Raw genomic sequence first — 18686 nt, forward strand, 5'->3', positions numbered from 1 at the left:
CACAGCCCAGCGGCACGGCCAGGGACTGCGGGCTGGAGGGGAGCGGTGAGGGCACCGAGACAGTGAGCACACATCGGGATGCACCCTGAGCGGACACTGATGGGCTGATGGCAGCATTAACCCGGCAATCAGACACGGAAACAACCCCACGGCAGCTGCTCCAGGAAGAACTCCCTCTCCAGTGGCAAATAACCAGAGATCATGGAAGCATTCCCCCCTCCAAGCTGAGGGTGAAGAGAGAAGGCATCGTCCTGCCGGTGTGGGAGCTGGGAGGGATGGCCGAGGTGACCCACAGCCCAGCTGGGTGTCCCCAGGAGGTGACCCACAGCCCAGCTGCCAGGAGCCCAGGGACAGCTTCCATGTGGTTCCCAGCCAGCAGCATCTCCGATCTCCAGTCCCCCAGGCAGCATCCCAGCACCCCACAGCTCAGTGCCACTGACCCCAAGGAGCTCCTCGTGTCCCACATGGGTCTCCCCAGCCTCAGCACAAGGCAAACACCTGATAAATGCAGGTTCAGCAACTTCACAGGGATTGTTTGCTTGATTTGTTGACTTTGACAGTTCTGGGATACCTGCACAGGGAATGGGATGGGGAAACATAATAAACCTGGGACCTGCTGAGTTAACTGTACCTCGAGAAAGAGAAGCAATATCCCCAAATTTCCCAGGAGAACCTGTGCTTCCTCTAGGAGCAATCCATTCCTTCTTCCTTCAGGCACACCAGCTCCTCCAGGAGAGATGTGTTTGTGTTTGTGCCAGACACCTCCAAGCATGGGAAAATGCATTTTTAGGAGGCAGCTCCTAAAAATGAATGGGAGCTGCTCAGCAACTCCTCACATTCCTACAGTGCCTCTTTCCCAGCTCAGCCAGAGCTGGATCCAGGGCAGACAGGGGCACAGCAGGGCACGGAGGGGTTAACTCTGTGTCTGAGGTGCCAGGAGAAGCACAGGGCATGGAGGCAGGATGTGTCCCCTGGCCACACTCTGTCCCCTGGCCACACTCTGTCCCCTGGCCACGCTGCCTTCAGCCATCCTCACCATTCCCTACTGCTTGAACCACTCAAGCCTTAGATCAGCTCATTGCTAAAGGAAAACCCAACCAAACAGCAAGCTGAAATTATCCACTGGAAAAGCAAACCAACAAAAAGCAGCTGCTCCACAACCCTCCTCCTCCTCCCCAGGGCAGATCTCCTCCTTTTCACCAGCAGCACTGCTGGATTTGCAGCACATCAAAGCTAAGCTCGGTCCAAGCATTGTGGAGAGGATGGAGCTGCCCTGCCGTGCAGAGAGCATCCTCCCAGAGCTCCAGTCCTGGGTTAAAATGCAGCTCTCCCTGTGGCCAGAGGATTTCTATCCTAATTGCATTAGCTGTATCTCTGCTTTTCCACAGGCGCTGGGGGTCACGGCGCTGGATTTCAGCAGGGATGCAGCTGCCCAGATTTCTGGGGCTAAAATCCAGGGCAGAGAACTTCAAATGGCAGCAGGATGTGAACGATAAATGCTGCATCCCAAATCTGCCTGCTGGGGGTGAGAAGGGACTGCCAGGGCTTGGCAGAACTCTCACCAAGGAGAGAGGTGGGACGTGGTTTTCCCTGGAGGTGGGTGAGCATCTCGGATCACACCCTAGCTGCAGGGAGAGCACAGCACTGCTGGGGCTGTTCATGGAATGCTGGCCAAGCCCTTGGAAATCAGACATCTGCTCATTTTACCCGTGCACAGATACCTGAATTACAGCCAAACTGTGACTGAACCATGCTCTGGGTGCTGCGCAAAGCTGTGCTCGGCTGTTTGCTACCAACCAGGCAAAAGAAAAGGGGTGATTTTACTGCCCTCAACTGAATTATGTCCCGAGTTTGCTGCAGTGAAAAGTCATAGAATATTTTCCTCGTTATCTGAGCTGAGATACAGCAATATCAATCCAGGGTGAGTCAGGAGCACTGAGAGGAGACTCCTGACACACGGATGTGCCAGGGGAGCAGAGCTCTGCCTGGCTGAGCAGTTCTGCCACCAGCTCACTGCAAAGGTGATGCCAAGGAGGGGACAAACCGTGGGGATGGAGGAGCAGGGACAGCCTCAGGTAACCCATAAAGCCAGGTTTAGCAACTCAGCACAGCAAAAAGAAAACAAACAGAGCAGATCTGAAGAGTTGCAAAGAAGTTGTTAAAGCTCTCCTTGGTTTGTCTACTGACACCAGCAAGAGAGAGAAAATTGAAACAGAAGTTGCTCTGCAATCTCACATTTAAAAAATCTGGTTCAGCTCTCCAGATGAATCCAGCCTGTGCCCACCACACTCCAAAAAGTCCCATGAATGAAAAGATGACCATTGCAGAAGAAACCCACAACAAACTCAACAGCAGCACCACTGCCAGAAAAACACAGCAGTAAAATATTCCTGTTCCTTCTTGGAATGAGGCTGATGATAAAAAAGAAAATATTTACTCACCTATGATGATCTCCTGCAGTTACTTCCTACTGTCTCTGGGATCTGCAGTGTCCTTACCTTCCAGCAAAAGTTGTGTGAATAACTTTTCCCTTCATAACTCAGGGAATTCAGACTCAGAACTGAGCTGACTGAGACTGCCCAGAGTGACAAAGCTCTCAGCAAACAAAGCACCCCTGCAGCAGCTGCCTAATTCAAATTAGCACTTGCACCAAATCCCTTTTCTTTCCCCTCTCGTGTAAATAAGAACTGGGGAAATATCCCCTGAAGAGTTATTTCCACAACAATTACTGAAGACAAATCATATCCTCTGGTAGTTTTCCCTGGGACATATTTAATAGTATTTATTTATTTCCAGGAATCCTTGACTTCTCTAAACTCCACAATTCCCCTTATTATTGTAAGAAATAATGCAATAATAAAAAAGGGACTATCTTATATATATTTGTGTGAGAAACTAGGACACTTGAGTGATGAGAAGGGAAGTTAGTGAGAGAATCTCAACTCCTGCTATGACCCTGTGGCCATGAGGATACAAGGGTGAGGAAAGAGGTCTTTTTATGGAAACATTTAACACAACAACAGGAATACAAATCAAGCTCCATTAATTTAGCTTTAAATTTTAATGACTCAGGATGTGTAGTTTACACAAAGAAGGATTTGCTTGATAAAATATTCATATTTTTTGCTAAAAGAACTGTAAATTGCAAGTTAATATAGGTTTCCTTATATAGAACATCAGAAGTTGAAAAACCCTGAAAGAGCAAATCAAACAGGGAAAATCCACGTGAACCAAAATTCAAGGAGAGGGAAGTTTGTTTATGGTTGGATGTCCCCACAGGTCACAGGGCCATCCCAACGAGTCACCTGCTTGTGTGCTTATTTGCCTTTAGGCACCATCCCAGACAGCCACCTCATCCATAGGGATAAAGAGTACCACTGGAAAAGTGACTCACTCCAAAAACATTTCGTTTCAGCTTTCCAAACCAAAAAAACCCAAAAAACCCCCAGCAAGCATCTGCAAACGAAAGCCCAGTGGTTTCAAACTACAACAAACCACAGCTTCATTTTCCAAGCTGGCAGCCAGGGACTGCAGGCACACACAAGTAATAACAGTTGCATGATCACCTCCTGTCTCTGTTGGTGTGAGCAGCTTTGGTACTCTGGGCCAAGGAGAAGGTGCAGGACAGGGGAAGAGGAGGAGATGATGTGCAAAACAAACCCGTGATGGAGCTGAGAGCAAGCAGCAAAGATCCCTCCTGGGTTTTTAAGCCCTGAGTGCCCAAGAGAAGGGAGCAGGACTCACGTTGAGCTGGAGGTCATCTGTCCACTGGCCCACGAGGCGATAGCCGGGCGTGCTGGTGTTGCTGCTGTGGAACTGGAAGATGTCGTAGCGCCCTGGGGCGTCCCCGTTCTTGTTGAACATCACTGGAGTGCCAGCACTGCCTGGGGGAGGAAACCAGACACAATCCAACCAACCAACACCACATCTTTAGCCAATCCCTTTGCTTTGGTCAGGGGTGAGAGCTTCCACACTGGGAACATGATCAGACCAAGGCTATCCATCCCCCCAGCCATCCAACCGAGCACTTCAGGCTCTGCCACCATCCAGCCTGTCCCACACTGCCACCATCCAGCCTGTCCCTCACTGCCACCATCCCAGCCTATCCCACAGTCACCATCCCAGCCTGTCCCACACTGCCACCATCCAGCCTGTCCCACAGTCACCATCCAGCCTGTCCCACACTGCCACCATCCAGCCTGTCCCACACTGCCACCATCCAGCCTGTCCCACACTGCCACCATCCAGCCTGTCCCACAGTCACCATCCAGCCTGTCCCACACTGCCACCATCCAGCCTGTCCCTCACTGCCACCATCCAGCCTGTCCCTCACTCACCATCCAGCCTGTCCCACACTGCCACCATCCAGCCTGTCCCACACTGCCACCATCCAGCCTGTCCCACACTGCCACCATCCAGCCTCTCCCTCTGATCCATTATCTCTCCTAAGCCTCCTGCCTGGAAATAAACACAGCAAAACCTCACTCTACTCTTCCCAACGTGAGAAACATCAGAAGGCTTTTCTTCCTGCCCTCCAGCCTCCCTCCATCTCCCTCTCCTCAGGGAGTTCTGCAGTGAAAATCACTCCTGTGAATGGAGCCTCTAAATGCAGCTTCCCCCCCGAAAATGTTCCATCTGCTTCCGAGAGATGCTGCTGTCAGAAGTCAGCCCAGGTCCAGTGAGTCTTGACTGGCATCCAGAAATAGCTTCCTCCTCCTCAGTATGTTCCACTGCTGTGTGGTTGGGGTGGGAGAGAGCAGGGGGAGCTTTGGGAAGAGTGCTCCTCGTGCAGTGCCTGGGCTGGGCTCTGTGGCACCAGGAGTGACCCTGGATCAGCTTTATTGAGCCGGGACTGAAGTGACAAACCCGGGTGAGTGCAGGGCGAGAGGAACCCAACCCTTCCCGAGTGCTGGGTGAAGCCTGGAGCTGCCCTGAGCCCAGTGAGCTCTGAGCAGGACATCTGCATTTAAATCACCACCTGAATCACTGCAGGACCGCCCTCCCGAGGGGAGAATTCAAAGCACTGCCTCATCGCCTCAGATCTCCAGGAGCAACCTTCCGGGGTGACATTTATTTCCAGACATAGTAAAATAGGTTTTGGGAGGGTAGAGTAATATTGTGTCAAGATTGAAGATTATGACAATCCCCCAGCATATCTATATTCAAAGCTTCCTCCTCCTGCGTAACTTTTTCTCCCTAAAGCAATGAAAAATCTCTCCTGTTGTAGCACTGAACTTTAAGATTATCGTTTTCTTCATGATTCCCATTCTTCATTGAATTCCAGGGAGTGAGAAAAAGATTTGAAGGAGTGAATTAGCATAGTCTCCACTCCAGCCCTGGTAAATTGTTTCCTGTCTCTCCTACAATCCTCTGAGATCAGATACAAATTCAGTTCAAAGGCTGGTACAGAAAATCTCCCACTGAAATCTCTCCTCACTGGTTCCTTGTGAGCACCAGGCAGATATTTAATTGTCATTACAGATTCATGTAGCCAGAATACATTTCGAGTGGAAACACTCTGAGTGAATCAGAAGCAATGGCTGTAATTCCTTGGCTCCCTGGGAAAGGCAGCTCAGTGCTAAATGGGATTTGGCTCATCACGACTCCCAGGGCTGCTCAGGGTGAGTTGAGCTCGGGTTTGCCAGAGCTGACAAAAAAGGAGCAGCTGAAATGGCAGGAGCTCAGTGAGCCTCCCAAAAGGCAGCAGACACATCTGAGGATTGCCCAGGTCATGACAGCCGAGGACACTCAGCAAGGTCCAGGTGTGCTCATCAGGAGATGGAGAATGGACATCACTGTCACTGCCACCCCAAAACCAGTGCTGGGACAAACCCTGGGGGACACAGCCAAGGACACACCTAGGGTCACCCTCATGGGAACAGCTCCTGAATCCTCCTGCAAAGCCATTCAAAGTGACCAGAAGATGCACTCAGGCCCAGCAGGGCTGCACAGCACCTTGGGATTGGTCACTCCAGAGACCCCAAAGTCCCTGGGACCTCACACACGGCTCTGCCCCCAGGGCAGGCAGGAGCAAACTGCATTTCCAGTCCATCCCTGTGTCTGTGTTCAGATGACACAGCCAGGCTGCTGTGATCCATCAGAGGATGAGCAGCTGCAGCCATGGGAAGCTCTGCTCACCTCGGGGCACAGGTCAGGCTCTCTCCTGACTGAAGCTGCAGTAATTGGGCTCCAGCCAAGGCTCTGCTCAGCAGCTGCCAGACCTCCTTAACCTCTGCGTGGGCCAGGTGAGGCTCTGGAGCCCTTTGTGTGCCACCTGGCTGCAGGCTCTGTCAGTCCTGCTTTACATCACTGCAGCCCTTCAGCCTCAGCTCAGCCTCCTCTGATGCAATAATGAAATTAATAAAAAGTGATGCATGGAAACCTCATCACAGAGAGGAAACGGGGCTTTCAAAAATAACCCTGTTCATTATGTGACTTCTTGATCTTCCAGTCATTAAAACATGTCGTTATTTCACTGGGTTTTGATCACTTAGGACTTATTTCCTTTCCATTAAGGTTTATCAGAATTTTGCTGAGCCCAGTGGGCAGTTCAAAACCTGGGTCAGTCTCCAGGCTGCAGCTTCTTGCTCATGCAGGGCTGTGACAATTTAATTCAGCTCCCAAGAAAGGAGCTGCCTTCTCCCCGCCCAGACAGGGCACTTGACACCTGCAGGAAGCCCTCAAACCCAGACACAATCACACTGAATTTGGAGGATTTCAATCTCTTAATCACCACAAGATGAGAACGAGCTATGAAGAGGAGGACAGGAGTTATGCAGGTGTCCCCAGCCGAGGTGTTTGTCACTCAGGGCACGTTCATGGCAGCTGGAGCACCCAAGGGGCTCCTAGGAGCATCTTCAGCTTTTCACTGGCAAAACCACAATTGCACTCCAGAACTTTCAGAAGCTCACTGTGTGAGCACTCAAGGTTTGAAGTTTTCCATCTTTTGGGCCTTTTGTTCTCCAGGCAGTGATGATCCCAAAATGCACACTGAGCTCCTTGCTCACATCCAGCCTCTCTCCCTCACAGCCTGGCCCTGGCTGCATGGATGGCAGCACCTCTGGCACCAGGAGGAGGACAAGAGGCAAGGCAGGGACAGCAGGATGGTCACAGCTGCTCTGGGCACTGAGGATCCCAAACTCAGGACATTGAGAGCAGCACAACAGGCCATGCTTTCCCCTCACACACAGCCTGGAGCTGCCATTTCCCCACCCTCTGAGCCCAGCACAAATTCCCTGGAGCGCTGGGGAGCAGGATTTACACTCAGACCAAAGAGCCTCCTGAGCCCCAGCATTGTGATGTTGGCAGGGGTGGGCAGGTCAGTAGGGGATGGGGGGCAGTAGGGCATTGATGGGGTCAGTAGGTCATCAAGGGGGTCAGTAGGACATTGAGGGGGTCAGTAGGGCCCCAAAGGGGTCAATCGGGCACCAAGGTGTCAGTAGGGTCCCAAAGGGGTCAGTAGGGCTCTGAGGGGTCAGTAGGGTCCCAAGGCAGTCAGTAGGGCCCCGAGGGGGTCAGAATGCCCCCAGGCAGTCAGTAGGGCCCCAAGGGGGTCAGAATGTCCCCAGGCAGTCAGTAGGGCCCCGAGGGGGTCAGAATGCCCCCAGGCAGTCAGTAGGGCCCCAAGGGGGTCAGAATGTCCCCAGGCAGTCAGTTCCCCCCGGGCGCTGCTCACCGTTGAAGTGCACGCTGCGGATGTACTTGAGCAGCCGCTTTCCCCCCGCGAACTCCATCTGGGGGCACAGCCCGGCGCTGTCGGCGCACAGCTCGCGGTTCATGTGGTGCAGGGCGTGCGCCATGGCGTACACCGCGTCGATCACAAACTGCACCTTCCCCTCCTGCTCGTACGGAGAGTCCTTCCCGATGCGCTCCTGCCCTGCGGGGACAGGGGACCCTCAGGGACAGCAGGGACAGCAGGGACAGCGTTCTCCTGGCACCAAACACTGAAAGGACTGCGCCTTTAGTCGGTGCAATGAAACATTCTGAGCTGGAACGTCATTAATTAAAAACCAACCAAACCTCTGTCACTGCTACCGGAGTCATCGACACTTCTTGCAAGTTATTCTCCGTAATCCAGAGAAACAAATCCTGCCCTGATCACCCAGCTGAATCCCAAACCCACAGGGACCACCTCAGAGAGACAGCTCCAGACTCTGCACGCTCCCAAAGCTGGGCTTTGAAGCAGGGAAGCATTTAAAGTACAGCACAGCTGGTATTTAAAGGCTGGTGTTTTGTTCTGCTGCAAATCCCAGGCTCTAATTGAAAGTCAAAGCCAGATCAAGGGAAGAAAGAGTCACTTCAGAGATGCCACCAAAGGGGGACTCCGGAGAACTGAGGAACTCGCTGGCAATTAATGGCTCCTGGGGAAGCTGCAGTGCTGGCATTCCCTGTCACCCCCTGCTCCCCAGCCTCAGAGCCTCCAACGTCCTGCAGAACCCTCTGATTGCCTTGAAAACACTGCAGCAGGAGAGAACTTCAGGAATCCCAAAGTTAATCCATCCCAAGTGCAAGGGGGAGGGCAGGCTGTGGGAGCTGTTCCTGATTTGGGAGCTCCAAGCCCTGGAGAGCTCTGATCCCACAGGGCAGGCAGGGAACACCTGAGGGAACAGAGGGGTTCTGCCATGGAAAGGCAGAACACAGGAATTAAACCACAGGCAGGCAGCAGAACTCGAGAGCAGTGATGAAGGAGGTGAATCTAAACTTCTGAATTTGCAGGCTTGTTCCTTAACCCCTCTGTGGCCCTCGGGCTGCTGATGGAGCTTGGCCTGGTGACCAAGGTGGCCACAGGTGGCCTTTGTGCTGTTCTGGTCATCCTCTAGCAAAACCTAAACTCTCAGCTCCTGTGGAAGCACTGAAATCCTGCAAACAATTGGGCAGAAGAAGATGAAGTTTCCAGCTGGTGAAGTTCCAGGCAGGGTCCTTTTCATTATCCACTGCCCTCCCATTGATTACAGAACTTACCACGTTTCAAGCCCTGACAAGGAAAATGCTTTGAAGTGTTTGGAGCTCAGCTCTGTAACCCACTGAGCAATGCACCAGGAATGGGTGCCAAGGGGGATCTGGGATTGAAATGTTGCACACAAACAGCACTGATGAGCCACAGGCAGCTCCAGAAACACAGCAGGAAGAAAACCTTCAGCAGTGAAGAGATCTGCGAGAGGAACCCAAGCAAAACCCACCTGAAAACCCCCAAGAGCAAAGTAACAGTGGCCAAATATGAAAAGAATGAAGGTCTTCAGATCTTAACAAGGATATTTCCCTGTGCTGAAACAGCCACTTGGTTGGGTATTAAACACCAAGAACTGTGCACAGCAAGTCCAGAGGTGGAGTCAAATGTAACTGCTCACCCAAAACCATGCATGAATTTATACAGCTGGGAGTGGGCTGTCCTTCACCAAAACACAGAACCAAAACACAGTCCTTCACCAAAACACTGGCTTTTTCAAACTGTTACCTTTTAAAGAGACTTTAGTGCAATTAGAAGTTTAACCCAGATCTGAAGCAGCAAAGAACCTGCAAATCAATGGTAATGATTTACATGGGTAAGATATTCTTCAGACTCAAAAACATCCCAGCAAACATCCACATTAGCAGGCCTGGCTGAGCAGTGTTCCCTCCAGTCTGTGTCACCCTCCTCTGGAGCATCCAGTGAGCAGCTCTCAGGCCCAAAGTCCATCTTCAGGCAGGAATGAACCAAAAGCAATGGGCACAATTTTAACTCCAACTTCAACATTTTTGTGGGAGATATTTTTCCCCTCTGAGGCTGAGCTGAAGAAGTCAGGCAGAACGTTTTACCACAGGCGTCAGGAATTGCTCGTGTATAATGGGAGTATAGAAATGCAATCATTAATTACACTGGAAGGGAAGGAAGCTCCCAAAAGGCATGAAGTTCCTGCAGATGGAAGCAGCAGGAGCAGCTGTGGTGCCTCTGGCCAAGGGCAGGAGTGACACCCCTGACAGACCTGCCAGGACACCCTGGGGGTCCCAGGAGGAACTGGGAGAACAACCTAAAACTTGGGTTTTGGGGGCAGCAAGAAAGCGGAAAGTAAAACCAAACTCCATCTGCACCATTTCTGCTTCTCTTTGAGAAGAAGTGGCTGTTTTGTTGGGTGTTTTTTTAACTTGGAGATCTGCAGGAGCCACACAACAGCATCATTTCCCCAGCAGTGAAGCAGCTGACACCTGGGACACTCGAACACAATGTGATTTCAGGAGAACACACTTCTGTCCCGCGGGTTTGAAATGAGTACCTTGGGATGGCAGCAGAAGGATTCAACACAAAAGCAATTTATTGACACTAGCATTTTTTGCTTCCAAAGGATCTGTTTGAAGGTGATGACAAACAATTTAACCCTCCCTTCCTCCTCGAGTCTCAAGTGCTCATCACGCTGATTCCTGAGAGATGGAGCAGCCAGAGATGCTTCAGGCATCTTCTCAGCAGAGAAACTCTGCGACAGAGACAGGAAAAAAGCTCCAAACCAGAGTGGTGAGAACACAGAGAGAAAGAATTCCACTTGTTCCATCTCCTTCAGGTGACAGCAGTGAGAGGCAGGTTTGAGAACTGCTGGTCACGCTTGTTCATCTCCACAAAGGTGGTGAGGAGAGGAGCAGACGGCGCAGCTCTGCACGTCCTCTTCTCCTTCAGCTGATCCTCTGCACTCATTGTTATCATCACACAGCACAGGGGATGTGTGAGGATGAATAAATAGTATCGCTGGGACAATTTTTATGGCATATAATTCACACAGACAGACATCAAAATCCCACTCCATCGGCGCTCACACGAGATGGATTCAGACACTGCTTCGGTTCCCGGAGGATTAAACACATTTTCAAAGGGTCTGGCACAATAGTGCTGCTGAGAGCCTGGTGATAGTCATCATTAACAAGAGATTTAATTTAAAGATTGGGGAATGCTCACGGTATCAAACAGGCAGCTCTGATTTGCACAAGGTGGAATTTGGCAGCTGGGAAGTGCTGTGCTGGCAGAGAAATACCCACTTTGCATCCACCCCAGCACCATCCCCAGCCAGCCATGCTGGAGCACAGGGACATCCAGGATGCCCCAAAGCCACTGATCACCCTCCAGGCAGTCCCTGCATGCAGGGCTCTGCAAACCCATCCTGGGCAGCACAGACTGTGCACACACTGCAGCTGCAAAGCCCCAAGGCTTCTCCACCTAAGCTCTTTGTGAGAGTAGCTGAGAACCAGAGCTGGAGAACCACCAGCAGTGTGCCAGGGTGAATATTGCAGTTTCCAGGAGCAGAGGGTGACAAGGAGGCCTGTGTGCAGTGCAGTCCCTGTGTTGTCACCTGGCAAAGCCCTCCAGGATCCAAGAGCAGCTCTGCAGTGACAGAATCCCCCCGGCCAGCCTCAGCACGAGATCTCGTGAGAGACAAAAGCCTTTATCTCAACAGAAGCCATCAATCCCCTGCAATTTCCTGGGGAAAGCTCATGAGCTTTTACTCTTCTCCTGCTCAGCACACAAAGCATGGGGTAACACCTCAGCCCCAGCTGCCTGCACACCCCTCTGATCTGATCTGCAGCCAGGAGTGCTGAGCTGCTCCTGGTTCCCACAGACATTCCAGGTGGGAGCTCTTCCCACATTTCCCTGGAGCTCTGCTGCTCTCCCAGATCCAGGGCTGGCAGCCTCCTGCCTCCCCGAGCTGCAAATCACCAATCCCTTCAGAAACAATGCTGCTGGTCACTCCCAAGGTGGTTCCATCAGAGGCCATTCTGCTCTCACGCTGTACATAACACAGGAATGCTTTTCCTGATGCAGTTTCTCCAGCTGGGAGAAGAGGGCAGGGAGGTGTCAGGGATGGTTTTGGTACAATGTGGAGCTGAACAGCTTGGAGTTGGACAGGGTGAGCTCCTCACCAAACCCACTGCTCCTGCCTGACTGACACAGAGGAATCAACACCAGTTAGTTAAATCCCAGCCTTTTGGGGACACTCCACATGCTGAATTTAACTGCAGAGCATTCCCAGCAGCAACTGTGCTGTTCCTGCACACAACATTCCCACTTCCCCCAGGAAATCAGACCAAGAGTGGAAGAGATGAAGTCTGGGAAGATTTCATCAATTTTCAGTCAAAGTGAAACAATTCCTGCCATGAACTGATCTCCTTTCATCACAATTCAAGGCAATTATTCAACATAATACATTTCAACTGCTGCTGGGAAAATCTAAAGGAGCAGGGAAAGGCCAGGGGAGGCCAGGGTGGGGTGGCACTGGGTGACAGCACTGCCTGTGCCCTCTGTGTCACAGAGACACATTCTGCCCAGCGCTTCTCCAGGGTGTTCTGGTCATGGAATTGTGGAATCATGGAATCCCAGAATGGTTTGGGTTAGAAGGGGCTTAAAGCTCATCCAGTGCCACCCCAGCCATGGCAGGGACACCTTCCACTGTCCCAGGCTGCTCCAAGCCCTGTCCAGCCTGGCCTTGGACACTTGCAGGGGTCCAGGGGCACCACAGCTTCTCTGGGCACTCTGTGACAGGGCCTGCCCATCCTCACAGGGAGGAATCCCTTCCTAAATTGCTGTGAAACAATTTAAAAAAATCATCTAAAACCCCCCAAATTGTCTAAAAAAAAAAACCAACCAAACACCCTCCAGCCACCCTCCAGTGAAATAAAACCATTGCAAACCTTCCCCCAGCACGAGGAGGGGAAGGATGAAAGAATTACCTGTGCATTTACGGTCAGTGTCCTCCTTCTTGGAGCCAGTGATGGTCAGCTTGCAGTTGAAGTTCTCCTCCCAGTACTCTGCAAACCACACGTTCCTCCTGTTGTTCTCCAGGGTGCGGGAGGTGAAATAGGTGTCAAACCCTGCGAGGAGAGAGCACAGCTCAGCCTGAGCACAAACACAGCCCTGGGCCTCCCTCAGTGCCCATTCTGTCTCTGTCCATGGGAGATGACCATGGAAAGACAGAAAATCCACATTTTCTCATCAGCTGCATCTTGTGGGGAAATGACTCTGTTTCCAACTACCAGGTATAAAACTGGGCAAGACAAATGTAAAACAGATCAGTGTAAAGAAAGTTGTAAGGAAAAGGCATGGATTAGAGATGTACCCATAAGGAATGGAAATAAAGGATATGGTGCAGCTGATAATCAGGCTGAGCTCATGACGATTAATTTTGTTATTAGCCTGCCCAGACCTCCAGAGGAGGACACTCCATCTCGCCAGGCTGTTCCCAGCACTGTGCACACAAATTAATTATCACTGGAACATCAGCCACACCACCCTCCCACAGCCCCCACGTCCAACACTGTCCCACTGCACTCTGGGTTTTCCCTGGCAAACAGGATTTGCATGAGGACAAAAATACCAGTGCCTGTCTCTGTGCTCACACACAAAGGCTTTTGTCATTTTTCATGTCTTTTTCTCTGTGTAGCTGGCGGAAGCTGAATCCACTCATGTGCTCAGGAGGAACAGCACTTGGAGTGACACAGCCAAGTGCTCTTGGCACAGAGCAAGGCAAGGTTTGTCACCTGGGCTCCAGAGGTGCCAGAAACAGGCGATGCTGCTCCTGCCCTGCAGCTCCTCACAGGCTCCTGGCACCCTAAATCCCTGCTGGTTTGTACAACTTTCCAGTGCAGCTCTGTCCTTCCCAAACCTCGCTGTGCCTGCTCTCCTCAGGAGCTGTGTCAGACCCACAAGATCAGAGCAAGCCCAGGTACAAAAAGAGTTTTTCCTCTTACCGAGAAAGCTGTGGAGGAATTCAAACTATCCAAATCTGAAACCTGGATAAAGCAGAGCAGTGGTACAGAGACTGGAGAAGACTGATTGCACCCAGAGTTGCTCAGAGGTGAATTATCTGTCACCCTCCAGGAGTGAGCCCATTGGAGATGGGAGTCTCAGAGGATGTTCTCCCATTCCTGGGCACTGCAGAAGAGTGCCAAGGATGGGAGCAATGAGCTCCCAGAGCCCAACCCACCCTGCTGTCACAGCATCACGGGGGACCTTGGGTGTGCAGGGAGCAATGGCTGCAAATTCCCACTGCACTGGGAGGGAGAACATTCCTGGCACTGCAGCCAATGCTTTCCCTGCTGCAGTAGAGGAGCACAGGGAATCAGGCTGGCACAGCACAGCATGGAACAGAGCTAAGGAAAACCATCTGGCAGGGTTCAATTAGCACAACAATCCTTGCACTGCAGATAAAAATAGCACCAAGCCAGCTGTTTTACAATGGGAAAGGAGACTGGAATGGGGTCAATCCCTCTCCTCCCCTGTGCTCCACTGACCCAGCTCCAACATGTGTTTTCTCAGCACTCAGTCTGCTGTTCACAACTCACACCCCAAGCTCAGGAGGCACAACCCACGTCATCTCCAAGAACCAACCAGAAAAATCAGCGCTGAGGCCTTCCAGGAACAGGCTGAAAGCAAATGAGAATTCTACCTGCAGCCTCAGCAGCAAAGGATGCAGTTCATTAAAATCAAAAGTAGGTCAGTGCTACAACCAGGACACCAGGACAGTGCCAAGCCCTGAGGCTCAGCCCCACCGAGGTGACAACAACCAAACCATGGGAAATGCAAGAAAACCACCAGAGAGGGCTGGGAGAAACCCTCAGTGCTGTATTGCAGCTTTACTGAGCACGTGAGTGAAATCTGTAGGCTCCACATGACCTGACCAGTCCTTCCCAGGCTGCAGCTTGGAATGAAACCTTCCCAGAATAAAATGGATCAAGCTGCAGGAAGAGAGATGTCCTGTGGTGGCAGAGACCCCAATCTCTTCCTGCTCTATTTATCCTCAGGCAGGGACTTCACCTGGGTGCCTCAAACATTGAGCAAATAATCTGTTATAACTGCTGTTGCAGTTAATTAATAACAAATTAGTGATTTAGGAATGTTTCTGTGCAGTCTCTAGGAGGACCAGAATTATTTCCCTACCCAAACCATTCTGTGATTCTATGATTATCACTTACAGGGTAAAATTTCCTAAGGAAAATATTCTCATGGATGGGTCAGAAGAATAATCAGAAAACAGTCAGGTTTTGGGTACAGCAAACCTAAACTTTTTCCTGCAAACCTGCAAATATTGGTTTTCCTCCTAATTAAAAGAGCATTTCAAAGGGGCTATTCAGTCCTAGGATCTCCAATATCCATGTGGCTGGGAAAGAGCACCAATAAACCTTCCCCACGTGCCAAACTCACTGACCTCTGGGAAAAGTGCTCTATAACTTAATAACACAAAATCAATGAGTCCTGATAAAACTGTAATAGAATTCCATATGAATTACTCTAAACCTTTACAGATTTAATAACAAATAATAACATTCCCATCGATTTGTTTAATGATCCCTCTGCACTTGCGAGCAGGAATATGGATCCCCATTAAAAAGGGAACATTTCTTACCATTATTTTCCATCGATCAGGACAAGCAGGTGAGTGACAGTGGGATGGGGTGCAGATAAATTCCTCATTCCCAGCGGGGTCAGTGCTGTGCAGGGCAGATCCTGGGCATGCTGAGAACCTCCCAAAGGCACCACCCTGGCAAGTGCTCTCCTTCCCAGCTGCCCTGGGAACAAAATCCTGGCATGGTTGGGGTGGAAGGACCTTGAAACCCTTCAGCACCACGGACAGGGACATTCCCACTGTCCCAGGCTGCTCCAAGCCCTGGCCAGCCTGGTTTGGGGATTATTTTCCCAGCCAGGACTGTTCCTACACTTCCCACCAGCAGGTCCATCTGTGCCAGTGGAAATCTCAAAGGCTTCTCTAATTTTAGACACTTTTTGGAGCAAACGTGACTCACAAACGCTCTGGTTGAACAAAGCCTCATCCTCTGTGCTTCATCTTGCTGACCTGGAGATGTGAACACAACTCTCACACAGGGCTGAGCTTCAGAGCTTTGGCTTCAGAGGCGCTGGGAATTAGATGACCCAACAGAAACTGCTGGATGCTTAAATGCAAAAGCAGGAAAAATCACTTCTCACCCTGTTCGTGGCCAAGCACTGCGCTGGTGTGACAAGATTTACTGATTCCCCAATGCTCTCCATATTTCATACTTTAGCAAATTACTTTTTCAGCAAATACCTCTAAGAGATATAAATAGTTCCTTTATGAGATTTTCCAAATTACAATGAATCTCTTATTACTTCGAATCACAGTGATTTGATTAAATCATTATTTTTACACATAGAAAGATGATACTACCTAAAGGGTTCATTTATTTTCCACCACAGGATAAATATGTACACCAACTACATAGTGATGAGACAGAGGAAAAAAAGGGGGAGCATGGAGGGGGAGTGGGGGAAAGAGAGCTGCAGGAATTTAGAGGATTTTGTGGAATTTAGAGGGACTTGTGTCACCTCTGGTTTGCCACATCACCAGCACACGCCGCAAGCCATCCCTTCGTGTGTCAGAAGGGAATTCAGGAGCTAGGAGGTTATTCAATAAGGAAAATCATTAAGCCTAATTAAACCACAAAATTATTGACCTCCTGCATTTCTCATGCGCCTCAAGTACTTTCATTCTCAGCCCAGGTGAGAGCAAATCCAACACACTGACCCAATTCCACTCGAGCAGTGATTTGATCCATTTATGATATTTTTGTTCTTCTATTTAGTCCCAAGCATGTCCCCACTACTGACAGCCAGCTATTTACCCAGGTAGTAAATCATCACCTGCAATAATTATTGATGCCAAATGAGCTGAAAGCAGCTACTCAAACACTTCTCCAATTTTCCCAGCATTTAACCCAAAGTAGTTTCATTTACTGGCTTTAAGTCTGGGATCAAAGCATTAGTGTGGAATGACAGCATCAATTTTAGGACAGCAAGTCTCTCTGCAGATTTTATCATGTTGCCCATCCACACTCTATGGGGTGTTATTCAGACAGTCTGCAGGTTTTTTTTTGACCTTCTTGCTCAGTAAAAAGGCCACAATAGAAATGATTTCATTAACTTCCACCATGCCACAAAAGTGCTTTGCAGTTGTTTTCTTTTTCAACAATTGCTGATTATAGCTCTGCAAAAGGGTATTTTGGGTGGTGTTGCATTGGACTTTTTATATAGACGACAAAAATCTCACACAGAGGAAATTCCACTTGGGACAAATCTGGGATTTTAGTCTGTAAAGGTTCTGTTAGGGAGATAGATAGATAGATAGACAGATAGATAGATAGATAGATAGATAGATAGATAGATAGATAGATATAGATGGATAGACAGACAGATATTAGCTAAGCATTCTCATTATCACTTTCTGACATGATACAGCTGCCAGGGCAATGAGAGCATGACCCTGCTGGTGTCTGAGGCAGCCCTGTCTATTGAAAGGTTAATATACAGCTGTTATTATTCATTATGCTGCATTTCACAGCCCTCAGGCACTTCTCACTCCCTGGGAGCTCCCGTGGGGATCAACATCAGCAACAGAACCCCCTGAATTTGCCTCTCTGTTAGCCATTTCCAGTGGCACCACTCAGCTGGGGGATTCTCCTGCTGCCTTGGGAGCTGGGCACACCCAGCAGCTCAGCCCCATCCCTGCATTCTCCTGCTGCCTTGGGTTTCTGGATGGTCCCAGACCCTCCTCCCGGCAGGGCAGGAAAGCTTCCCTTCATTAACGAACAACAAAAGCACCAGACCCAGGCTGCAGAGCATCCGGAGCTGTCCGGGGTGCTGTGCAGAGCCCCAGCCCCACAAACCACGGAGGTTCTGCATTTCCAGCTCCCCAGGCTGGCACAGGTAAGAAGTCAGCCGAGCTGCTGAACACAGGCAGCTCTGAGCTCAGTTGAACACTCTTCTCCTCCCTGCCAGGGCTCCTGCCGCGGGAATGAGTAATTGCTGATGAATGGCAGCGAGCAGAGTGCCAGGCAGCAGAAACTGCTCACCAGCCCATCCCGTGAGCAGGGAGCAGTGCCTGCTGGAACCACCAGAGTCAGGCCAGACACATCTAAAAATACCTCCTGGAGCAGAAGGGCTCTGCCAGGAATTCCTCCTTTCCTGCTGCCCACTTACTGGAAATGGGCAATTTGTTTTGCCAGAAGCTTAGCCACCAAAAGCTCCTTTCCCTCAACCTGAAGATGGGCTAAAAGCTTTTACAAAAGCTATTTATTAAACAACAGAAAAGCTGTGGCTGCCCCTGGATCCCTGGCAGGGTCCAAGGCCAGGCTGGACAGGGCTTGGAGCAGCCTGGGACAGTGCAAGGTGTCCCTGCCATGGCAGAGGTGGCACTGGATGGGATTTAAAGTCCTTCCAACCAACTGGATGTTTCTTCCCATCAGTTTTCAAAGTTGCTGCTTCCCACTCTGTTCAGCAGAAGCTCTCCAGAGCCAGTCTGTTCCATTTTAATAATGCAGAGCAGTAAAACCCGAGATCCTGGAGCTCTAAATGCAGAACATGAGAGTGCTTTTGCTCCCTGCCACAGCAGCCGCTGACAAAACATTCTGAGCGTCTCCTTAAAAGCAGTTAAACTCCAGTCAGCCACTTGCATAATTTAAATGAGGGTGGGAATGCAGAAATCCCTCTCTGTTGGAATGCAGCAACTGCAGCAACTCCCGGAGAGGCTCAACAGGTTGAAGTGACAATAAAGAACTGGAATAGAGTGGCACTGCAGGGGTGCTCAGCCCAGCCTGGCTGCAGAGCTCCCTGCATCGAGTCCTTCCCAGCCAGAGCTCCTCCTGTGCCTCGCTGCAGTTCCCATGTCCACAGCCAGAGCTGCCTGGTGTCCCCTGAGCTG

The 18686-nt window shown here is 50.5% G+C and overlaps 1 protein-coding gene across 2 annotated transcripts in view; it reads right to left on the reverse strand.

Annotated features, from left to right (window-relative positions):
- GRM7 (glutamate metabotropic receptor 7) overlaps positions 1-18686 on the reverse strand; it is a 184803-nt gene that overhangs the window by 53729 nt on the left and 112388 nt on the right. For both annotated transcript variants that reach the window (XM_085072222.1, XM_085072221.1), the window contains exons 5-7: positions 12688-12828; positions 7676-7876; positions 3745-3884 (exon numbers count right to left, since the gene is read on the reverse strand). In XM_085072222.1, coding sequence (XP_084928348.1) covers positions 3745-3884; positions 7676-7876; positions 12688-12828 — 482 coding nt within the window. The remainder of the gene's footprint in view (positions 1-3744; positions 3885-7675; positions 7877-12687; positions 12829-18686) is intronic.

This window comes from Lichenostomus cassidix, chromosome 12, assembly GCF_008360975.1.
Source record: "Lichenostomus cassidix isolate B80296 chromosome 12, HeHo_3.0, whole genome shotgun sequence".
In the NCBI taxonomy this organism is placed as follows: Eukaryota; Metazoa; Chordata; class Aves; order Passeriformes; family Meliphagidae; genus Lichenostomus; species Lichenostomus cassidix.